This window comes from Ovis canadensis, chromosome 7 (genome assembly GCF_042477335.2).
Source record: "Ovis canadensis isolate MfBH-ARS-UI-01 breed Bighorn chromosome 7, ARS-UI_OviCan_v2, whole genome shotgun sequence".
In the NCBI taxonomy this organism is placed as follows: Eukaryota; Metazoa; Chordata; class Mammalia; order Artiodactyla; family Bovidae; genus Ovis; species Ovis canadensis.
Window position 1 is genome coordinate 102622323 of NC_091251.1, and position 13681 is coordinate 102636003.

At 39.2% G+C, this 13681-nt stretch overlaps 1 protein-coding gene across 8 annotated transcripts in view; it reads right to left on the bottom strand.

Moving 5' to 3' along the window:
• Window positions 1-13681, bottom strand: part of CEP128 (centrosomal protein 128) — a 456691-nt gene that overhangs the window by 407078 nt on the left and 35932 nt on the right. For all 8 annotated transcript variants that reach the window (XM_069595215.1, XM_069595218.1, XM_069595214.1 and 5 more), the window contains 2 exons: window positions 4057-4183; window positions 2743-2861 (listed from right to left, as the gene is read on the bottom strand). In XM_069595215.1, the coding sequence (XP_069451316.1) occupies window positions 2743-2861; window positions 4057-4183 (246 nt within the window). The remainder of the gene's footprint in view (window positions 1-2742; window positions 2862-4056; window positions 4184-13681) is intronic.

The window sequence follows — 13681 nt, forward strand, 5'->3', positions numbered from 1 at the left end:
TTACATGGATTTTTCATATTATTGTACTTTTAATGGTAAATAGGTATGCTATACACATACGTGTAGGCTATACTTTATAACAAAAAAGTAAGCTATGCAGACTTGCAGAAATACCAAATTGATTCTTTCAACAAACGTAAACTGAGCAGATGAGTGCCAGCAACTGTGCTGGGAACAAATGGCTCTGAATTTATATAAGAGACAGACATGTAAACAGAAGCACAAACGCGGCACTGGGGCACTAGGAAAGTACAAGTCACGTAGAGCTACAGGTCGTCTAAGACGTGGACTGAAACAAGGCAGAACTAGTGAAAGGAGCAGAGCTAACACAGCAGATGAGCAACAGGCCGTTCACTGAGGTTTTGCCATCAGGATTTTCCAGTTTTGCAAAGCAGAATCCGAGGACCCATCTTTGACCCCTCCTTTACACTCATTTCCACCCTTCCCAAATGGTCATCTGATCTTCAAGATCTTTCATTTTATCCACCAAATAGTTTTTAAATCTACCGCCCTCTTTCCAGCTCCATCTACTTTCATCCAAGTGACCATCAGCTCACACCCAGAACACAGCGGCATCCTTCCTACCGGTTGGTCCACACTGACTTCATTTTCTAGACTGGAACCAGGGTGATTTGCTCAGTTATTGTCACCCCCTTACATGGTTGTGCACAGTATCAGTGTCACACTTCTTGAGCCACATGGCCTTCTGTAAATTACGTATGCTGCTCTCTTCCCTCCTGCCAAGCTATCTGTTGTACCTCAAATGACTCTTAATCAACTTTCAAATCTCAGCTTAGTCAGCCTTTCTTTGGGAAGGCTTTCCTGACTGGAGTAGGTCCCTCTACAGAACACACCCACAGCCCTAGGCTTTTTTTTGTTATAGCATTCATCTCAGATCATAATTTGGGGGGTATTTACATACTTTTTGACTAGTATCTAGCTCCCCCTCTAAATTGTAAGCTTCATGAAAAGCCAAGGTTTTTTGCTCATCACTGTTTCCAAGTACAAGCACTGTACCAGGACAGAAGCACTAAGTAAATAAAATGAAAGACAGAGTAATGTTAGGATATTGTTCTCTGCTCTAGGTTTAATCACATAATCAACATTACTAGTCAGTTGCAACTACCAAAAAATAATAGTCAAGGAAGTTTCTACAAGGTGTCTTCTAAAGGACTTAGTCCTTTTATCTTTTTATCTTATGCTATAATAAGCACAAAATACAAACAAGTATCCTAACAAACTGTGAGCTCTCAAACTGCCAAAACAAAGATGTCCAAGTCAGCAATATCTCCTCAGCTCAGTTCAGTCGCTCAGTCGTGTCCAACTCTTGCGATCCCATGAATCACAGCACACCAGGCCTCCCTGTCCATCACCAACTCCCGGAGTTCACTCAAACTCATGTCCATCAAGTCAGTGATGCCATCCAGCCATCTCATCCTCTGTCGTCCCCTTCTCCTCCTGCCACAATCCCTCCCAGCATCAGGGTCTTTTCCAATGAGTCAACTCTTCACATGAGGTGGCCAAAGTACTGGAGTTTCAGCTTCAGCATCAGCTCTTCCAATGGACACCCAGGATTGATCTCCTTTAGGATGGACTGGTTGGATCTCCTTGTAGTCCAAGGGACTCTCAAGAGTCTTCTCCAACAACACAATTCAAAAGCATCACTTCTTCGGCACTCAGCTTTCTTCACAGTCCAACTCTGACATCCATACATGACCACTGGAAAAACCATAGCCTTGACTAGACAGACCTTAGTTGGCAAAGTAATGTCTCTGCTTTTGAATATGCTATCTAGGTTGGTCATAACTTTTCTTCCAAGGAGTAAGCGTCTTTTAATTTCATGGCTGCAATCACCATCTACAGTGATTTTGGAGCCCCAAAAAATAAAGTCTGATGCTGTTTCCCCATCTATTTCCCATGAAGTGATGGGACCAGATGCCATGATCTTAGTTTTCTGAATGTTGAGCTTTAAGCCAACTTTTTCACTCTCCTCTTTCACTTTCAAGAGGCTTTTGAGTTCCTCTTCACTTTCTGCCATAAGGGTGGTGTCATCTGCATATCTGAGGTTATTGACATTTCTCCCAGCAATCTCAATTCCAGCTTGTGCTTCTTCCAGCCCAGTGTTTCGCATGATGTACTCTGCATATAAGTTAAATAAGCAGGGTGACAATATATAGCCTTGACGTACTCCTTTTCCTGTTTGGAACCAGTCTGTTTCTCCTATCCATTATTAATTTAGCAACCCAAAGCAACAACAACAAAAACTTTCAGATCTTGCAGAGAAGTTTAAAGCAAAAAAGTATATCCAGAGAACTAATACTTTCAAAATCTTTCATGAATACATGGAAAAAGTATAGAATTTCTGCTTCACAGAAAGTGGCTCCATCAATGATTCAACAATAAGAAAAAAATTATGGAAAATATCAATAGGTTAAACACATAAAGACTAATTTGCTCATAGTAAACTAAACTTAGCAAATTACAAATTAGCTGACATAGCAGAGCTTCCAGAACAGTGAGCCACCAGAGCAAGGGAACAAAACAAAATATAATCCTCCATAAAAAAGTTCAAAATAAATGTATGATGGTAATCAACAGACTGAAAATAAAAGTTTACTTCATTAAAAAAATCAGTACAAAGTTAATGATGATCAAACAGTTAAAACACAGCCACAAAATTCAAGTGTTAGTCATTTAAACAGAAATAGGAAGAACACAGACTATAGAATGGGAACAAAGTACCTGGCCCACGTCATCAGTCTCCGGAACAAATCGGACACCAGTTTTGGACCTATTTCGTTTAATACCCTGTTGATCCCCATAGTCCTTGAGAGGTGAGGTAGCTGGAAAACGGTAGCTGTCTTTACAGAAGAAAGAAAAGAGAAAAGGATTAAAAAATAAGAAGCAACAATCTAAACTTTCACTCAGGAAGTACATAACACACATGGATATACACATGTGCCCTTAACACACACTATTTCCCACAGACAATCACAAACAAATTTTATGGCCATAAAATTCCACAAAATTGGCACTTATGTTGCTCTTAAAGCAGATAAAATGAACAACTGAAGTGATCTGAAAATAGAACATATCAAAAATTCTAACTGGCTTTAATTTTCAAGGAAGCGATAGAATATTTTCTCTTACATAAAAATAGTAAAATGCTATAAAAATAACTTCTATGATTCCCCAAACTAATACTAATAAAACAGAAATTTTCAAACAACAAATTATCTAAAATCTGAATGGTATTTAAAAATCAGTATAAATGAACTAAACTACATAAAGAAATAGCCAACTGTCATTTTTAGTCATTATCATGACCAATAGCAATATTAACAGTGCAAGCTACTAAGGTTCACTCTAATTGCCTCTCTTCACTGCAAACTTTTACAGGTCTTCGCTATTCAAACATGAACCTCGGTGCTGTGGGAAAGGATGTGTGTGCTCAGTCGCTCAGCTGTCTCTGACACCTTGTGACCCCAGGGACTGTAACCCACCAGGCTCCTCTGTCCATGGGATTTTCCAGGCAAGAATACTAGAGTGGGTTGCCACTTATAGCAAAGTATAGGTAAGGTTAATTATAGGCAAACTAAGCGTTATCACCTTTTGTGCAGCCACTGAAATCTAGCTGCACAGAAAGGATAAAACTCCCCTGTTCTTAACAACTATCACAGGGTATTTCATAATGAGACATTTGAAGAACTATGAACCTAAGATAAGACTTCTAATCCAGAAAGTACACCACATAGCAAATCCTATTTTTGTTTGTTTTGACTGGAGGCAGACAATTAAATCAAAGTTTTGTCAGGTAAAGCTTTACATGGTCTACAGAGCCTGAGAAGAACCAAAGTAACAGACTCAGAATATCAAAGTCCCATTGAACATGTTTCAAAATATTCACTGTAAAACTGTATCTTCTAGCACCTTATTTGAAGGATTTTAAGTATGTGTTACATTTGTCTAAATACTACATGTCCTCAATATGTACTTCAGGAACATTTTTAAGACAAAGAAAAGAAAGAAAAGGTTTTCAGAATCTGAAAAATTTACCTGTCACAGTGCCACCATCGAGGTCACTTGTACTCAGACTTGTAACAGAAATACTTCTCCCTCCTGAGTTTCTCGACAACCGTTGACTCCGCAGTTGGCCTATTGATTGTTCCAAGCTTTCTTTTAACTAAATTAAAAAATATAACAAAGGGAGATTTATTCTTCTTAAACAACTTCCAAATACAAATACCCTACAGTTTTTCCAGTGGTCATGTATGAATGTGAGAGTTGGACTGTGAAGAAAGCTGAGCACCAAAGAATTGATGCTTTTGAACTGTGGTGTTGGAGAAGACTCTTGAGAGTCCCTTGGACTGCAAGGAGATCCAACCAGTCCATTCTAAAGGAGATCAGCCCTGGGTGTTCTTAGGAAGGAATGATGCTAAAGCTGAAACTCCAGTACTTTGGCCACCTCATGCGAAGAGTTGACTCATCTGAAAAGACTCTGATGCTGGGAGGGATTGGGGGCAGGAAGAGAAGGGGACAACAGAGGATGAGATGGCTGGATGGCATCACCAACTCGATGGACATGAGTCTGAGTGAACTCCGGGAGATGGTGATGGACAGGGAGGCCTGGTGTGCTGTGATTCATGGGGTCTCAAAGAGTTGGACACGACTGAGCAACTGAACAGATTTTTTAAGCTATTTCTGAACTATTGGTGTTCCTAAAGAGAATTTTTATCACAGAAAATTCTGAACTAAGTTATGTCAATAGAAATATAAAAACAGTAAACATAAATATTTTAAGAGCCAACTCTAATGTGGTTTTAAATACCATCTGTCCCTACCTATTCCGTCTTTGTATTACCAGAATACAAAAGACATGTCTACTATCCAAGGGTTTACAAAATGAGATGGATGTTCCACCCATGCTTAGAAACATAAAAAGGCCAACACATCTGAAAAAGAAAGAAAAAGTTTTCCTCCGTTCTAAACATCCCCTTGGAAGCCCCAGATCTGTAACAAACAGGAAAATGAACAGTTGTCAGAGTGACTGCCGTTATGAAAAAATGTGCACTGCCCAACTCTGCATTAGAACATCTCTTTCACTCATTCAAAGACTTCAAATCCCAGAAAACACGGTCAGATGTTAGACTATTAGTACAAACTAGGATCACAATTGTCCAAATGCTCTCTTCAGACCAGCAGAGAGTTAGCCAGCAGGGAAAATAAGATGGCATCTTTTTAGACCTAAAGAGCTACGACAAATAAAAACACACTTAATACTGAGAATAACATCCAGAGCTGTACAGAGCTATCGACCTAAAAAGAGGATTCAACTAAAATCTGAAGGAAAAAGAGTAAACCTAAGGAAGATCCACATCCCATGACTTGCTGAGAAACTTCTGGTCTAGGCATTTTAGCCAAGTGTGAATAAAAAAATAATATTAATAAAAATAACGTATGGATCCAGAAAACAAGTCATCTATAACTCTTTAAAGAGAATGTTAAAACAAGTGATGGAAAAGAGAGGGCTTCCTAAATCCAGCCAAAATTAAAGGTAGAATATCACTTATGGAGGGATAAGTTGGTTTCCTTGAGAAACTGTGCAGAAAGAAAGTAGCTTCAGCTGAAGAAGGAGCACAGCTGAAACAAATGAGTCACAAATGAGCAAATCCTTTTCCATTTTGGTTGCTCGGGTATAGCTCTTCTGGAGAATCAAGGTTGAAATAGTCTGGATTAAAAGGAACAGTGCTAGATTTCATGACTGTATTTGTATTGCCACTCTCATCTCTGGGGAAAAAAAAAAAAGATAAAGCTAGTATTTCCATACCCTCTGTTCCCTGCTTCTCTACATTGGGGTATGTACAATTCCGTTCTGCCTGAACATTCACCAGTTAAGGGCCCAGATTATCAATCCAGGGAAATATACTGATAAAGCCTGGGAGAACTAAAGTCTACCTGGAGAGTAATTAACACACACATAAAATGAAACTAAGTTTAACATACAGGTAGACGAGAGGTCTTACAGAGAGAACTTAAAATAGCAAATCAGTAATCCATACAAGACTAAAATTGTACAATGTTAAAATTTAAAACTTCAAATCCAAATTACAACATGAAAAAAGGAACTGAAAAGGTAAAATGTCTTTAGATAACACAAATTAGTGACAGAATGAGTTCTACCAAGGTTTCCTGTGTTTATTATTTGCCTCTTTACAAGCTAAGCCTGATGTCAGTATCCTCTTTTCATAGCTTATTTTTTTTAATTGAAGTAAAGTTGATTATATTTTTGGAAGTAGAGTCAGCTGACATTTCTAGTCACTGCATCTTTTGGAAGGTAAGCTGCCTTTTATAGCTCTGGCTATCTTTAAGATTTTTCTCTTTAAGTGTCAATAGTTTTACAATGATATGATTAGGTGTAGTCTTATTTGTAGTTATTCCACTTCTGACTCAGAGATAATGGAATCTGTAATCTGATCTCTTTCATGTGTTGAAAGTCTTCAGTCACGTCTCCTCATTTCTTCTGCCCCTTTCTTTCCGGCCCCCTTCCCTTCTCCTCTTCCTCTCCAACCAGCTGCACTCAAGTGATACCGTTTTACCAAATCCCATGGGTCATCCATGCTCTCCTCTCCTCCTTTCATTCCCCCATTTTTCTTTTTGAATATATTTTGCTGGTCTATCTCTCAATTTATTAATTCTCTCTTCAACTGTATACAAGCCACTACTTACTCCATCTGTTGATGTTTTCTTTTTCCTAATGTACTTGTTCGCTTATTTTAGTTATATTTTTCAATCTCCATTAATTTTCTCCTGGTTACACCAAGTCTTAGTTGGGTACACGGGATCTCTGATCTTCACTGCAGCATGCAGGATCTCCAGGTGAGGCATGAGGGACCTTTAGTCGCAGCACGTGGGACCTAGTCCTCTGACCAGGGACTGAACCCAGGCCCTGTGCATCGAGAATATAGAGTCTTAGCCACTTACTATCAGGGAAATCCTTGTGATTTTCATTTGATTTTTTTGTCTTTTAGAGTTTTCAATTCTATGTCAACATTTTCAGTCTTAATTTCTTGTACAGGTTAATCATAGTTATTTTATCGTTTGTTACAGGTCCTCTTTTTCCCTTGGTTTTCAGTCACCTCTTGCACTTTCTTATGCCTGAGTATTTTTTAATCATGTGACAGACATAAGAAAAACTGGAGTTAATTTAAAGCTCTGGATTGATGACATCTTCTCTCAGAAGGGATTTGATTCTGCTTCTATCAGAGAGTGAGCCTAGGTCACCAGGAAACCCAAAGCGCCTTAATTTGTTAGAACTGAGATGGTCAAAGAATTGATGCTTTTGAACTGTGGTATTGGAGAAGACTCTTGAGAGTCCCTTGGACTGTAAGGAGATCCAACCAGTCCAGCCTAAAGGAGATCAGTCCTGGGTGTACACTGGAAGGACTGATGTTGAAGCTGAAACTCCAATACTTTGACCACCTGATGCCAAGAGCTGACTCATTTGAAAAGACCCTGATGCTGGGAAAAATTGAGGGCAGGAGAAGGGGACGACAGAGGATGAGAAGGTTGGATGGCATCACCAACTCAATGGACATGGGTTTGGGTGGACTCTGGGAGTTGGTGATGGACAGGGAGGCCTGGTGTGCTGCGGTTCATGGGGTTGCAACGAGTCGGACACGACTGAGCAACTGAACTGAACTGAGATGGTTCAAAGCTGGGCTTCCGTCCCCATCAGCACTGTCAATTATTTTCATTTTATCACTGCTCTTATTTTCAGTTCACCATTTTCCTAGGTTATCGCCCTCTGGGGTCTCACTCAAAAGCTGGAGGGTTCCTGAATTACAATTCTGGTCCCTCCAGCCTCTTTAGGTCTACTGATAGCTCTAATCCTATCCACTTCTAAGCCACCTCGTTTCAGATCAGCTACTGCCTTAACAGAGGAGGAGTCCCAAATGCAGGACTCTTCCTTCCAGATTTCAATTTTTGCCAGATCTTGACAATTATATTCCCCACTATGTTGGTACTTTACTAATAGTTTAGTAAAATTTTTTACACTTTTTCATCTTTTCAGTTGTTCTGCATGGGAGAGTTGATCTAAAATAACCTTATCAACAAATGCCAGAAGCAGAATTTGCCAGCATCCTTTTTACGCTGTGCTGTGCTCAGTCCCTTCAGTCATGTCCAACTCTTTGCAACCCTATGGACCGCAGACCACCAGGCTCCTCTGTCCACGAGATTCTCCAGGAAAAAATACTAGAGTGGGCTGCCATGCCATTCTCCAGGGGATCTTCCCGACCCAGGAATCCAACCTATGTCTCTTGTATCTACTGCTTCGCAGGCAGATTCTTTATCCACTGAGCCACCTGGGAAACCCATTATGTGGGTTTATTTGCAAACAAATCCTGACCTGTAACTAAAAGCTGATTAAGAAGATGAATTTACACACACACACAAACACACACACAATCCCTCCTAACAACAAAAACTCACCATGGAACATATGGGAAAATATTGCAGAACAAGAGAAAGGATACATTACTCCCAAAATCTAACAGATGTTGTAACGTTGATCATTTCAGAAATAAGATAAAAAGTTAAGACAAACTATTTGGCAATCTCATTTTAAAACTCTCTCAATAGATATACCATATACCATTGAACAGATGAACTAGCTAATATATAAAGATCAAAAAATGAACTGTAAAAGGAAAAGAGGTTAAAGATTTTTTTTAATCACTCCTGCAAACATCACAGCAAAAACAAGTCCTCCACCTAAGACACAAACTAAATGTAACAAAATTTAAAACTACACTTAAAGTAGCAATAAAACAACAGACACCACACAAAATCTACTCATGATGTACAAAACCAATTTGCTAACTCCTGGAATAAAAAACAAAAGACAAAAAGATATAAAATATCTTTTAAATTCCTTAGAATTATAACTTCTAATTATGTGCAAAAGCAGATCAAACTCAAAATTACATAAAAGCAAAACACTAAAAAAATTCTATTTAACATTAATTTACTATGCTGGATGATGCTATTTTGCAGAAACTAAATCAGTGTTCCACACAGACTACTGTACTGACCGCAATGGTCCAAATTCTAAGAGTTTATCTTGGAAACCTCACCACATACCAATGTTGATTCATTTCCCCCATTGCAGAACTGGCATCATAGAACATGACATTTTTTCACTTTAACTTGACATAAATACACTATTTACATATTAGGTCTATTCTTTCATCTCCATTCATTTGAAATCAGGTGAAAACAATTGAAGCAAGACGGAGGGGTCATGGTGGAGAGTTCCGACAAAATGTGGTCCACTGGAGAAAGGAATGGCAAAACACTTCAGTATTCTTGCCTTGAGAACCCCATGAACAGTATGAAAAGGCAAAAAGATAGGACACTGAAAGAGGAACTCCCCAGGTCAGTAGGTGCCCAATATGCTACTGGAAATCAGTGGAGAAATAACTCCAGAAAGAATGAAGAGATGGAGCCAAAGCAAAAACAATACCCAGTTGTGGATGTGACTGGTGATAGAAGCAAGGTTCGATGCTATAAAGAGCAATATTGCATACGAACATGGAATGTTAGGTCCATGAATTAAAGCAAAGTGGAAGTGATCAAACAGGAGATGGCAAGAGTGAACATTGACATTTTAGGAATCAGTGAACTGAAATGGACTGGAATGGGTGAATTTAACTCAGATGACCATTATATCTACTATTGTGGGCAGGAATCCCTTAGAAGATACGGAGTAGCTATCACAGTCAACAAGAGAGTCCAAAATGCAGTATTTGGATGTAATCTCAAAAATGAAAGAATGATCTCTGTTCATTCTCAAGGTAAACCACTCAACACCACAGTTATCCAAGTCTATGCCCCAACCAGTAATGCTGAAGAAGCTAAAGTTGAGCGGTTCTATGAAGACCTACAAGACCTTCTAGAAATAATAACCAAAAAAGATGTCCTTTTCATATAGGGGACTGGAATGCAAAAGTAGGAAGTCAAGAGATATCTGCAGTAACAGGCAAGTTTGGCCCTGGAGTACAGAATGAAGCAGGGCAAAGGCTAAAGAGTTCTGCCAAGAGAACGCACTGGTCACAGCAAACACCCTCTTCCAACAACACAAGAGATGACTAACACATGGACATCACCAGATGGTCAATACCAATATCAGATTGATTATGTTCCTTGCAGCCAAAGATGGAGAACCTCTATACAGTCAGGAAGAACAACTGGGAGCCGACTATGGCTCAGATCATGAATGCTTTATTGCCAAATTCAGACTTAAATTGAAGAAAGTAGGGAAAACCATTAGAACATTCAGATATGACCTAAATCAAATCCCTTACAATTACACAGTGCAAGTGACAAATATACTCAAGGGATTATGTCTGATAGACAGACTGCCTGAAGAACTATGGATGGAGGTTCATAACACTATACAGGAGTCAGGGATCAAGACCATCCCCAAGAAAAAGAAATGCAAAAAGGCAAAATGGTTGTCTCAGGAGGCCTTACAAATAGCTGAGAAAAGAAGAGAAGCTAAAGGCAAAGAAGAAAAGGAAAGATATACCCATTTGAATGCAGAGTTCCAAAGAGTAGCAAGGAGAGATAAGAAAGCCTTCCTCAATGATCAATGCAAAGAAATCGAGGAAAACAATAAAATGGGAAAGACTAGAAGGCACTGGCAACCCACTCCAGTACTCTTGCCTGGAAAATCCCAAGGACAAGGGAGCCCGGTGGGCTGCAGTCCATGGGGACGCTAAGAGTCAGACACGACTAAGCGACTTCCCTTTCACTTTTCACTTGCATGCATTGGAGAAGGAAATGGCAACCCACCCTCAGTGTTCCTGCCTGGAGAATCCCAGGGACGGGAGAGCCTGGTGGGCTGCCGTCTATGGGGTCGCAGAGAGTCGGACTTGACTGACGTGACTTAGCAGCAGCAGCAGCAATCTCTTCAAGAAAATTAGAGATACCAAGGGAACATTGCATGCAAAGATGGGCACAATAAAGGACAGAAACGGTATGGAACTAACAGAAGCAGGAGATATTAATAAGAGGTGGCAACAATACACAGAAGAACTATACAAAAAAGATCTTCATAACCCACATAACCACAGTGGTATGATCACTCACCTAGAGCCAGACATCCTGGAATGCAAATCAAGTGGGTCTTTGAAAGCATCACTATGAACAAAGCTAGTGGAGGTGATGGAATTCCAATTGAGCTATTTCAAATCCTAAAAGATGATGCTGTGAAAGTGCTGCACTCAATATGCCAGCAAATCTGGAAAACTCAGCAGTGGCCACAGGACTGGAAAAGGTTAGTTTTCATTCCAATCCCAAAGAACAGCAATGCCAAAGAATGTTCAAACTGCCGCACAATTGCACTCATCTCACACACTAGCAAAGCAATGTTCAAAATCCTCCAAGCCAGGCTTCAACAGTACATGAACCATGAACTTCCAGATGTTCAAGCTGGATTTTAAAAAGGCAAAGGAACCAGAGATCAAACTGCCAACATCTGATGGATCATAGAAAAAGCAAGAGAGTTCCAGAGAAACATCTATTTCTGCTTTATTGAATACACCCAAGCCTTTGACTGTATGGATCACAATAAACTATGGAAAATTCTGAAAGAGACTGGGAATATCAGACCACCTGACCTGCCTCTTGAGAAATACGTATGTAGGTCAAGAAGCAACAGTTAGAACTGGATATGGAACAACAGACTAGTTCCAAATAGGAAAAGGAGTACATCAAGGCTGTATATTGTCACCCTGCTTATTCAACGTACATGCAGAGTACATCATGAGAAACGCTGGGCTGGAGGAAGCACAAGCTGGAATCAAGATTGATGGGAGAAATATCAATAACCTCAGATACGCAGATGACGCCACCCTGATGGCAGAAAGCGAAGAAGAACTAAAGAGCCTCTTGATGAAAGTGAAAGAGGAGAGTAAAAATGTTGGCTTAACACTCAACATTTAGAAAACTAAGATCATGGCATCCAGTCCCATCATTTCATGGCAAATAGATGGGGAAACAATGGAATTGTTTATCTTGGGGGGCTCCAAAATCACTCCAGATGGTGACTACAGTCATGAAATTAAAAGACACTTGCTCCTTGAAAGAAAAGTTATGACCAACCTAGACAGCATATCAAAGGTCCATCTAGTCAAAGCTATGTTTTTCCAGCAGTCATGTATAGATGTGAGAGTTGGACTATAAAGAAAGATGAGCACTGAAGAATTAATGCTTTTGAACTGTGATGTTGAAGAAGACTCTTGAGAATCCCTTGGACTAAAAGGAGATCGAACCAGTCCATCCTAAAGGAGATCAGTCCTGGATGTTCATTGGAAGGACTGATGCTGAAGCTTAAACTCCAATACTTTGGCCTCCTGATGTGAAGAACTGACTCATTGGAAAAGACCCTGATGCTGGGAAAGACAGAAGGCAGGAGGAGAAGGGGACGACAGAGGATGAGATGGTTGGATGGCATCACCGACTCAATGGACATGATTCTGAGTAAGCTCCCAAAGCTGCTGATGGACAGGGAAGCCTGGCATGGGGTCGGAATCAGTCAGGCACAACTGAGCGACTGAACTGAACCGACCCAGTAGAAATAAAAATAAAACTCAGCCACTGGAATTGAATGGCAATACTTGTTTACAAGGTAGTTCATTCAAATTGTTAAGACATTCTTTTAAAGAAACAATTTTAAGTTGAAAAATCTCTTTCTAGTGATAGATGAAATAATTTGGGCATCAATAAAAATACTAACTACAATGGAATAAAGCTGTTCCAATATGCCTAAGTTCACAAGTTAATGATACTCAAAAAGAAAAAAAAAAAAAGTCATTGGTCACCAGTAGAGAATACTAGGGAAATAACTCATCATTTTGGAAAGGAGTAAATAAATTATAAGCTTTCAGATTAACAATAAAAGAGCAAATTTTAAAAACTTTCATCAACATCTCTGAAAGGACTCTAACGTCTCTATTTGAAGGTCTAATTTGAGACAAAATATAAGTCAAGGTCAGTGAATTGAAATATATATATATATATATATATATATATATATACATATAGCGTATATATATATAAAACTCAGAAAGACTGAGTATACTGCAAATCAAATATATGAAGAGAAATCACCTAGGCAGCAGTCACACTCCATATAAGGGGTATAATCATTAAAAACATCATGATTCAGAAGAACCAGAAGAAAGCCAGTACTTGCCTCAACTATACTACTTCTGCATCTGCTCCAGTTGACCTATTTAGCAGACTAACATTTTATATTGAGGATGAAATAACATAATGTATGTAGAATAATTAGAGCAATGCCTAGGGAAGATTGGTTTGTCCAGTAAATGGCAATTTTCATTGTGATGATTACAGATGCTGAAAATAAGAGCAAACATGGGTGAAGAAATGGGATGTTTTAATCTGAAGAAACTCTTCAGAAAAATATAATTCCCTAAAGATGACTCACTGAATTCCTCTGTACATCCACAGACTCTTAAACAGCAAAACTGTCACTATTCTCACTCTCAGCTATTTCAACTTTTGATTTTACATTGGAGTATAGTTGATTAACAATGTGGTGTTAGTTTCAGGTGTACAGCGAAGTGACTCAGTTATACATATACATGTATCCATC